At 43.9% G+C, this 11,118-nt stretch overlaps 1 protein-coding gene across 4 annotated transcripts; it reads right to left on the bottom strand.

Annotated features, from left to right (window-relative positions):
• Nucleotides 1-218: 218 nt before the first annotated feature.
• NCOA4 (nuclear receptor coactivator 4) lies at nt 219-11,053 on the bottom strand. 4 transcript variants are annotated; one of them, XM_083845333.1, is made up of 10 exons: nt 10,842-11,053; nt 7,205-7,358; nt 6,622-6,762; nt 6,410-6,498; nt 5,831-5,939; nt 5,168-5,239; nt 4,353-4,496; nt 3,133-4,137; nt 2,694-2,783; nt 219-2,003 (listed from the first exon to the last, which is right to left on the bottom strand). In XM_083845333.1, exons 2-10 carry the CDS (start codon nt 7,343-7,345, stop codon nt 1,998-2,000), a joined length of 1,797 nt encoding a protein of 598 aa, XP_083701459.1. In that variant the 5' UTR covers nt 7,346-7,358; nt 10,842-11,053; the 3' UTR covers nt 219-1,997. The 4 variants fall into 4 exon arrangements, with proteins under 4 accessions (XP_083701459.1, XP_083701460.1, XP_083701458.1 ...); XM_083845334.1 differs by having other exon boundaries at nt 4,353-4,499; nt 10,842-10,989; XM_083845332.1 differs by lacking the exon at nt 10,842-11,053 and adding an exon at nt 10,159-10,550.
• Between the last annotated feature and the right edge of the window lie 65 nt (nt 11,054-11,118).

Raw genomic sequence — 11,118 nt, forward strand, 5'->3', positions numbered from 1 at the left:
AGGCAGACAGGAGGCTGCCTGCCAGGCGTGCACCAGGGCTCCCTGGCTGCAGAAGCCGGCTGCACGGCCGTGCGGGCAGCGGCCACATAAAGAACTAAGCCGTGAACCCTGCTCTGGGATGGGCACGCTGCTGCGGCAGCCTCTGAGCAGACGTTAACCAGGCCAGTCTCCTCGGCGTTCTTCTGTTAACCACCTTACAAAGAAGCCATATCACACGCTTTGGCTGCAATTATTTTTAATGGAAAAGACTAATCGATGTTTTACATAAATATCAATTAGTGATAAGTCAGTTAATAAGTAAAGGAATACATACCCCTAAGTTTGAAAGGCTTACAATGAAACTGACAAGGTAGCACACAATGAGGACTACAAGGAATTACAGGAGGTGGGCTGCACTTCGGTCACCTTCAGTAAGTTCAACTGCTAATCAAATTAGGCTATTATTGGAATTAGTCACAGTGCAGTCTTCCCGTGCAGCAACAAGGACAGATTCAAAGGGGAAAAGAACTTCAAAACCATCTTTCTGCTTTCAGTAGAAAGCCCCAACTATTAACGTACAAGCCTCTAGTGGTCCGCTGATGTTAAGCCCTTTCGGGATCTAGTTACAGATGTGCAGTGTACCCATCTGAAAACTTAAATACACGGGTTGTATCAGACAGGAATGTGTTCACGTGTTGGGTCTTGCTAGTTTCTTTTCTACAGCACTGTAAAGAATTGAGGCCACTTTTATTTTCGGGCAGGCTTCAGTGATGGAGAGGAGGGGGAGCTATTTTCTGTAGTCATTAAGACTAAAGTGACTGGAAGCTGTACCAGAAACTACGAAACTTCACAGTTTTTCATGCAAACTGACAGATGTGATCCACATTTCCATCTGACTGCTTTTTTTTTCTCTATGGACCCAAAATGTTAAATACCTAAAGAGATAGTGTCCACAGCTATAAGGGTCAGAATTATTGGAACCCCACTTTTATATGCATAAGAATAAAATTCCACAGCTAAAACATTACAATGGAATAGACAGTGGGATCCACAGTTTGCTGAGTTAGTGCTTCCCAATTAAAACATCAATCTGATGAGAAAGCATCTGATTCCCCAAGTATTACCTTTAAATACCATGTGGCTAAGATGCCTGTTTTCCAGTGGCTTAGTCAACAGAAGTTCATTCTGAATTATCTAAAACTAGCAGAAAGATACACGTTTCATTTTTACAGCTGTCCCAGTGAAATTCAAATAGTTACTGAATGCTGGGGACACAGCAGGTTCTGGATCTACTGATGCTTGAAAGTGAATACTCTAGAAAAGCCCATCAATCCAGCTTTGTCCTATTTCTTTGACAAACCCATGTCCACCCTGTCCTCTGACAGGCTCAAAAAGTTGCAAGAAAGTTTTATTTTAGGACTACGTTTCCAAGTCTCCTGTCATGTGTCAGGTCCCACAAATTCATGTATTTTTCAAAATCTAGACTACACATACTCAGCTGGGAGACAGCAATACACGATGCAAACAAGACCTTTATAATAAACAACTGCTCAATAAAAAAAAATGCTTCCAAATACAGCCTAAGCTACCTCACAACCCCAGTAAGCTGGAACCCAACCCACATCAAAGTTGTAGCAGCTGAAAGTAAATGCAACATTTCTGAAGTTGATGCCAACAGTGGACATTTGACAGCACCAGAGAGATTCTGCTTTGTACTTGCACTGGCTTCAGCATACTTCAAGTGATGATCCATTACAAGAAGATTCATGTAGTCCCGTAACAGATACAAATTCACTAATACCTCTATAGTGTCAGATCGCTTACGCTCAGTGGGTTTACATTTCAGAATTAATCATAAAGAGGCATCTTCTGCACCATAACTCCTATATTTTTTGTTATAATTTTAGAAGAAGAAGCAGACGGCCAAACACAAACACAAGAAATCAGCTGGCTGCAGTCACTCAGCGTGATGTGCAATTATTCAGCAGGAAGGGGACAGTTTCAATGCTTCCAGTTCTTCACATCTAAAATTTAAAATAGGATTATTCTTTTTAATCTATGATAAACAGAAGAGAGTAGTTCTGGAAAAAGCATGTATAAGACACTGGAAAAAATCATTCTAAAACAGTTTCTAGAACTTGGTATCTTGCCTTATAGGGTTTGACGGACTCTTACTTGCTAAGAAGAATGCCTTTTCTCATTTTTAAAAACAATGATAAGGAGTTACCTTGGCAGAAAGGACAAACATGACATCAGGTGCAAATACACTACCAAGGTAAGAAGTCACCTAGACATTTAGACGTGAATTGCATGTTTTAGTTACAACAGAAGTTACCAAGATTTCACCAAATATCAATGTTTAATTGTGATCTAGTCAAGAACTCAATTCCCTTCCTGGCTTGGAATCAAGAGAAAAGGAGTAATGAAAAAAAAAGGAATGGTCCAAGCTGCTAAGAAGGTGCTTGGGAAGGAAGTCTTACAGAATCACAGAAATCATTTAGGCTAGAAAAGACCTCTAAATCAGCTAGCCCAGTCTAACCAAGCACTGCCAAATCCACCATTAAACCATGTCAGTAAGCTCTACAACTACTCGTTTTTTGATCTTGATGCTGTTAAATATTACTTTCATAGGTCTCCGAAGATGAAAGCTGCTGCCTCCTCTATTCTGTACCGAAGTTACGTTTAGGCTCAGGTATTCATTCTATGCATCCTACCTGTAAAGGAGTGCGATACAGCCATTTTTCGTTATCTCCATTGAGCTTCATACAGGCAAAAAGGTCACAAACTGTAGGAAGGCCAAACTCCTGGAAAAGAAATCACCTTAATTAATGATAGCTAAACATAAAGACATTCTAGTGCCTCTTCAAATTCTGTCAGGTGTTCATAAAGAAAAAACTGAATCCTGAACCTCTGAGATTAATATAGTCTAATATTAATTAAATTTATTTAATTAATAAATTAATTTTTAGATTAATAAAGTCTAATAGACTATTAGACTATATATTAGATTATTTATACTTCAGAATTAATTCTTCTTGTATGTTAAACACTGGCCTCATCTACTTAATTATTTAAGTAATTTAAGTAATAATTGCTGAAAACATTAAAAGAGCTTAAAACACAGCAGTAGCAAAAACTTATGTGCATGCTCACTTGTGCTTTCTTGCGTAGGAGCCATTTATCTTCCACTGGAGGTGGGTTAGCATTTTCTAGGTTCTTTGAAGTCAACACCCAACTGTTTACATTCAAGGGAAGGTGGAATGGAGCCAAGAGGTCTACGAAAGGACTCTTGAAACTATTTGCTTTTTCCCTGCTTGCCTTTTCTTCTGCACTTTCTGTTTTGTGCTCAGACTTTGCTAGCCAGCTTGTCAGGGGCCTTTCGAGCAGTACTTTCCATGGTTCTGCTATCTCTGCTGAATAATCCACTTTCTCTACGCTAACAGGCTCCCCTGCAAGCTGCTGTGAGGGGTTAAGCCAGGTATTGGCAACAGACTTTGTCTTCTCATGCTCAGGCTTTGGTACAGCTTTCTGGCTCACTGGAACTCCGTTTTTATCCTTCCCTTCCTTCTTCAGAAGCCATTTACAAAGGGCCACTTTTCCACAGTTTTCATCACACACGCATTCTGAAAAGCTGGTGCACAGCTCATTAGCTTTGCACACATCTTCCACTTTGAAAGGGGCCTGGGGATGCTGAAGAAGCCAAGCATTTACGGCAGATGTAGTGGGTGATTTCTTTCCGTCAAGATGTTCATTCAGGCACTTCAGATTTCCCAGGTTCTCAATTTCCACGCTTTTGATCTGGCTGCCACAACAACTGGTACACGTTTCAGCTTTGAGGAGCCAATCATTCAAATTAAATTCTTCCCTAAAAGGTTTGAATTCATACTTCCATTTCTCATCTGAAGCACTACTTCCATTTTCCACCTCAGGCGTAAGCAGCCAGTCAGAAAGGTCCACCTCTTCTTGTTCAAGGCATTCCAATTCCTCCACCTTTTCCATGGAAAAGGATGAGTTGAAAGTAGAGGTGGAGTCCTTGCGAGCAGGGGAATCTGTCTTCCCAGCAACATCATGCTGTTGATTCTGCAGGAGCCAGTTTTCCAAATCTTTCAGATTTCCCCAGGCTTGCTCAAAATAACAGACTTTGGAAGAACTTAAATCCTAGTAAAAACACATCAAAATGCATTTATTAGCACTAAAAGGCAACGTTCAGTAACTGTTGGCACAGTTTTAACTTGGAATATTCTGGTAAGTGCAAAAGTATTACTGGAGCATGAGGCAGAGTGAAGAGAATTAATGAAGATTTAATTTCCACCGTATTGCATCTCCAATCACTGTCCCCTTTATTAAACTAGGTTAGTGCATAAAAGGCGTACCTGGCTGGGTTCCGACACACATTTCTGGGTAACCCATTCTTCAAGATTGGTGCTGGGAATATATGGAGCCTGGCAAACACCCACAGGTCTGCTTCCAAGTAACCAGTCAGCAAGCGAGGCACCCACTGTCCCACACAATGTTTTCTGCTGGTAAAAAACATTCTTGGTTATGGAAGTGTGTAATTGCTGAGGCAATTGATGGTGAACATCAAAATGGTCAATACATCAAATCAGTATTTCTAACCAAAAGAAAAACCCTAAGTTCCTTCTGGTTAAGAAAAAAAAAATCTTCAATTATCTGTATGACTTTAAGCCATCGCACCAACGGATTGTTTTGTGATCCTAGATTACTCAGAGAGGGAATGATAAGAAAGGAAAAGACAACTTCTACAATGCACAGTTCTGATGCATAATCCAGCCATAACACTCCTTTTGACCACACTTCCCCTTACTAATTTGCTGCTCTCTGAATGTTCACTGACACTGTTTCTGTGCAGAGCCCAACATCCTGTTTCCCGCGAACTCCTGGATTAAACCTCATTGGACAGTTCCAAGCCCTGACGCGACAACACTCGGTTAAAACATTTTGACTGACAACCAAACTCCAAATTCACATTCATGCATCTCCTTGCATGTCTGTTCTTGGAGCAGCTAGAACATCAGATCATTGACGCTTACCACAGCAACTGCTACTAGCTGCTCAAACATCTTAATGAACAGAAGTCATTTCTCAAGCAAGCTAATATACTGTGCCTGAGTTCTCCTTTTACCACTCCTTACAGTGAAACGTTCGCAGATACAAGTCCTAATCTTACCTGCTCACAGTTCACTAGGGCAAAATTCTGCCCTGGGAACCAGGGAGAAGCATTCTCTCTCTCCGAGGTTTGCTATAAGGAAAGAAGAGTAAAATTCAATTTAAATCTCAATTTTGTCCAGTTTCTAGGATGATTTCTACAATGAAGCAGAAGCAAAGCGCAGTTACAGCTGGTCGCTCTTTATAGCTAATAATTTTCTCAACATTTAAAAAACACAAAGATTTGCTCTAAAAATACTACTTCCATTCGACTGCCTTTTAAGAGAATTATCTCCAATAATACAGAAGATACACTGCTTACATAAGAATCCCAAAATATTTATACATCATAGATGGCTTTCTGCAATATAAGTATTAACATCTAAATAAAATATTAACATTAGTTTTTCACTTGCTGGAACCATAATTCCCTCCGTTTCTGCCAAAATATCAAAGTAACATATACAAAACTAGATCTATGCTCAGTGAAAATCACAATTAGGTGCATAATTAATAAAACACTGGGTATGTATTACACAGCTAGAACTATATGACTTGTACACAAGATTTATTCAAGCTCTAACTGAAAGTGGAAATACCACTTGGAATATATTGCAATACTGCCTATATATACATATATACATGGGTATGAAGTATTGCAGTCCAGGAAAGTCTTGATGCTTACCATTGTTTTAATTGAACCAAATGAGGTAATAGCCTGGCGAAGGTAGGATGTGTCAGCCTCAAAATTCAGGACAGAAGACTCCTCTGGTTTAAGAGTAAGACTTTCCAGTCTGAAAGAATAAGATGGTAGTTACAGAAATGTTATAAAAATTGCAACCTTATACATGTCATCTGTCACGTTTTGTGAAATCAGTCTGTTATTTCATAAGGTTTCCAAAGTGACTTGGCACTAATTAACTGAAAGATTTTTACTGTTTGCACAAAAATAGGGAGATGCCTGTTCATAAACCATGAAGAAAGTAAACAGCCAACAAAACACAAGTTTTTCCTTCATATTTCAACAATTAATATTTGAAAAAATGTGCATGTCCACACCCATTGCTTTTCATGATTCTGTTTTGGGTTTTTCAATCTGATAAAGATGAGAGGAATCATACTTCAGACTGCTTTAAAGATCTTACTTCTAGGAACTATTATTATGAATTAGATCTATTATTAGTTCTCCTAGAATCACAAATTGAATTAAATTCATAAGTCAAAATAAATATCAACTGTGTTAGCTTGCAGAGACAATATTTACCTCTCCAGACAAACTGAAATCTGGTTTGCTAGTTCGTTACTGTAGGAGCGTTCCAGCTGATGAATAAGGCAATTGAACTGTCCCAAATACTGCACAAAGACAAAATACACATTACTGTTTTCGCTTCTAAAGTTACAATGGAGAAAGTACTTGCAGAGACAGTTTATTTAAAAATCTGAGTGCAACAAAATCAATTTGCAGCCAGATCTTACCCAATACAGCTGCTGAGCTTGCTGCTGCAACGCTTCCTCTTTCAGCTGCTGAATGAGATCTACCTGCTCGAACAGCCAGACTTCACGACTGCGCAGGCATTCCAGGTGGCGACTTATGTGGCTGTGAATCTTAGCTTTTACCTGTAAGGCGACAGGCACCACTTCTGTAATATCTGTCACACAACAAGCATATACCGTGCTAATTACAAAATATTTGCCACAGAGAAGTGGTATTTCTGTACCAATTCATTTCTCAAACGCTAACCGCAGTTGCCCACAGCACATGACTCACCAAGGCAGTGCAAGTTCCAAGGCTACCTCTGAAGGAGTATCAAATAACAGGGTTGTTTGCAATCTCTCTCTATTCTGATGTTTCAGCCAACAGCTACAGAAAATTCTGCGTGCCTAAGCTAGTAGCATAGGAGTAACTTTATCAAAAACACGCCCACGTTATACACCAAGATACTTGGCTGTCTCTAGGGAGATTTCGTACCATCATCATATGATAAAGTACTCTGGAGTAATTAAAACTGTCATCAAAGTCGTATTAGTTATTAATGCATTCTAATGAATTAAAAATTACCTCCCGCCAGTTCTCTTTAATCTGTTGCTCAGCTTTGACAATTCCAGATATAGCTGCTTCCAAGTCCTTCTTTGCTTGAAGGCACTTCGCCAGTGGCTCGCTGCTGCAGGAATTTCTACTTCTATCTTGTGGTGGACTCATTCTTAAAGTGTTCCTAAAATAAGACAAACAAAAATCTTAATAGTTTCTATTCCTCTTTAAGGGAAGAAGACTGGCATCATATGAAGAACCATCTGGACTGCTTCACTATTAAGGTGAACAAAAAAGCCTAAGACCCTACACCGACGCAAGTTTTCTGAACACAGTTGAAGCTTTCTGCGCAAGTGACACCAGTCTCGAAATGCCTTGGCCCAGGGAATTTACGCAACCACAGGAAAACCAACAGATTCTTGACAACAGGTCCAACCACAGCAGCTTAGGCAATCCTCCCTGCTGCTCACATTCCTCTGGCATTTGTGCCTAGCCAGCAGACTCCAGCAGTTGGGAGCTGGTCTGGGCAGGGTTCAGCAGACCTGCGGGAGCTGGGGAAGAATGGCCTGGCAAGGGGCAGTCACTAGTTGAGTCACCCTTTTTCCACCTGCAGGCAATTTAACCAGCTCCCTTAAATTCCCTCATAAGTAAGAAAATTCTTATACAGTCTGATCAGCTCAAAACCCAAGCACTGACACAGACCACTCTTTACTAAGTTGCAAGGGCCAAAACTTACTGTGGCTGCCCGTTATTTTTGTTATGGTCACAGCCTTAGTAACTTACTTAGCTTCAGCATATCCTCAAGTAAAAAGGGCTCAGATACAAAATTTCTAAGAAGTTATGCTAGTAAGGATTTTGGAAATAAGGAAAAAAAGCTAAATACAGATTTTAAGTGAAAAAATGGGAAGCATCAGTAAAAACATGTTTTCTAAATAGTGGGTATTTGTTACCCAAGAGTTTCAATTCTCCTGTTCAGTTTCACCGGATTCCTGAAAGATTTCACAGGATCTCTGAACTTCAGATTTGTAGAAAACACCCCATTTAAAATGTTAAAACAGGTACTCAGCAATAACAGCTATGGAAACCCTCAGCAGAATTAAAAGGTTCATATCTATCAATCAAAATATTACATAGATTTCAACACCCCACTGGAGAGAACTCAAAAAGTATTCCAAATACAACAAAACCACAGAGCTCGTGTTACTGAGCAGCTAGTTAATCCGCAACTGCCAAGCTCCACAACTGCACAAACTGCAATCCAACAATTGCAGTTTACAACATGAATATACAACAAGAAAATACAACATGAACCAACAGAGCTGCTTCTTGCCCCTCTTGTTTTGGATGGCTGTACCTGTATGATCCAAACGCTTAAATATACATCCACTGTCTGACGTACATCCTGCAGGAAAACCTAAATGGGAGCCCAGCTCTCAGAAGTAATCTAAAATTATTAATACAAAGACAGGGAGATACCCAGCCAAGAAAACAATGACACTGGATATATTCAAAGCTGTCGTATACTCAAAAGAAAAAAAATATATTTTTTTTATTATATTCTTATGCAACAACTACAGTCAAAGTCTGAAAGGCTAAAAGTAATTGCCTTGCTTACTTAGAGCATAAATAATGCACTTAAAGGACTGCCGTGCCAATGACGTTAAGCATGTATCTACAAATGCCAAGTCTGAGCAAAGTATACCGCACTGCTATTTAAACATTTTCTGAGTTTATGTCACAGGGGAATTCTGCAGGAAGCCTGAAGAAAAGCTGCTTCAGTTTTTACAATGTAGATTAGCAACTTCATCCTGGCACAGGCAAATTTAAGAAACTCCCACGTGGTCCCCTAATGATCTCTGAAAATACTTTCTTTTTTTCGTCTTTGTTGTGCAGGAGTCTCTCTCCGGCACGAACAGAGTCTCCCTGCAGCCCCTATAAAATGGCCGTTCTTTCGCTTCCTCAGACCGCAGCCGCTGCAAGCAGTGTCCCAGCCGAGGCTGACAGCCGTCTCTCGCTCCTCAGCTCAACTCCCCCAGCCCAAGGGACGCGGTGAGGCCCCGCTCCACCACCCCCGCCACCACCGGTGGCCCCAGAGGCACAGGGCGCAGCCAGCAGCCCCACGGGCTGATAAGGCAGCACGCCTCTGCGCACGTAATCAGGGGAGAAGTTGGGGCTAGAAAACAACAACACGCCTGAACAAGGCTTGAAGATAGCGTTATTGCTGCTAATAAAATACTTACTAGTCTTTACGGGGGGAAAAAAAGATTTAAAAAAAAATTGTCTGTTTCTCAGTACCTAAAACCTTCAGCAGAGTTACAAAACCCCTTCAGCTAAAGCTGGTGGTGACAGCTTCACCCCTCTTAATGCTCTGTATAATCTCAGCCTCCAGATCTTTTGATTTTCTTTGTAGCTCAAGCTCCCAGACAAAAATTGTTTTTTAAGACTGTAATTATGTATAGTGCAGCTGGGAGCAGAGGACAACCTTTCTTCCCACACAGCTTGCTAACAGGCTGACAGAAAACTGGTTTTACTGGCTTTTCACTTTCAGCACAACCATCCCAGCTGCTGCTGAAAAGATCCTTGTTTTCCATTTCCAGTGGATGGTGCAAACCCTCAAAAGATGACCTTCCTGAGCCCTTACTAGGAGGCTGTCCCGAACAAAACTGGCGTTTAAGAGACTATTTATAAATACGGAACGATTTCTTGGAGCTGCCAGGGCCAGGCTGTTCCCAAGGTTTCACCGACCTGGCTTCATGTGGTTTCACACCAGCTGGCCTGTTTGACCTGAAAGCCCTCTTCGTTTCCATCCTGCCCCACTAAAAACAGGCGTTCCTCTTCACAAACTATCCCGAATTAGGCGCGTGGGAGTTGTGGTCAGGGAGCAAAGCACTGTAGGCGTAAGAGCCGAATCTCAGAAATTTCCATTTAAATCCAAAAATAACAAGCATTGTATAGAGCACAGCACCAACGTCACAGACAAGTACCTGTGCGGAGCCTCATCCAGGGGCATTATTCTACTGCGGAACGGCTGCACACCCCGTATTTTGTAAGTCAAGCCTTTTGCAGAAAGCGAGCTCCAGCAGTTGTAAGTAAGAGAGAAACTGGAACAGGGCGGCAAGGAGCACTAAGCCTCGGGCAGGGCATTTCCCCAGCCTCAAGCGGCAGCCCCGTGCCGCCGGCCCCAGCTGCGCGCTGGGGCCGCCCGGGGAGCGGCACCGTGCAGGATCCCAACGCTCCGGGAAGCCGAGGCCTGGAAGGGCCCTGCCCCGCAGCGCACGCAGCAGGGCCGGCGTCCCGGAGCGGGGAGGTCTCACCGACGCGGCGTTACGGTACAGCACAACCACCGCCGGCACTTCTGCGCTTAACGCGCCCTGGAAAAGCGCCGGACAGACGCCTGGCTCTGCCCGAGGCACACGGCCCCGCAGGCGGCGCTGCCCCTGGCCGAGCGCAGCGTTACGGGGGCTCGCTGCTGCCGGCCGCCTCCTCCGCGCCGCGGGCGAGCGGCCCGGCTCCCGGCTCAGCCCGTCCCTTAGCCCCGCGGCACGCCGGGCCCGAGGCCGACGGCACCCGCCCGCCCCGCAGCCCCCGGCGCCGTGCAGCCGCCGCGGCTCCGCGCAGGGCTCGCCCCCCCCATCCCATCCCATCCCGGCCCCGCGCCGGCCCTCACCGTGCGGCCGCCGATCGCTCCCTCGGGCTGACGGCCCAGCGGCTCAACGGCGCCCCGGGGCCGCTCTCGCGAGAGCCCCGCCCCGGCCCGGCCCGGCCCGCCCCGCTCAGCCCCCTGGCGGCGCGGCGGAGCGGCTGCAGGGCCGGGTGGCGCCGCCATGGCGGGCGGGGCGCGCAGCGCGGCGAGGGGCCGCGGAGAGACAAAATGGCGGCCGCGCCGCGCGGGCAGCGGGGCCCGGCGGACACGGCCCGTGCCGGGGCACCCGGCTTGGTGGGGG

The sequence above is a fragment of the Anser anser genome, assembly GCF_964211835.1.
Source record: "Anser anser genome assembly, chromosome: 7".
NCBI lineage: Eukaryota > Metazoa > Chordata > Aves > Anseriformes > Anatidae > Anser > Anser anser.

Excerpts from the sequence above, each read along its gene's own strand:
- NCOA4 (XM_083845331.1), bottom strand. The coding sequence starts at position 10,184 with ATGCCCCTGGATGAGGCTCCGCACAG. Across the intron at positions 7,359-10,158 it reads CTGGATGAGGCTCCGCACAG|GAACACTTTAAGAATGAGTC; the intron begins GTACTTGTCTGT and ends GTCTTATTTTAG. Across the intron at positions 4,500-5,167 it reads CCCTAGTGAACTGTGAGCAG|CAGAAAACATTGTGTGGGAC; the intron begins GTAAGATTAGGA and ends GTTTTTTACCAG.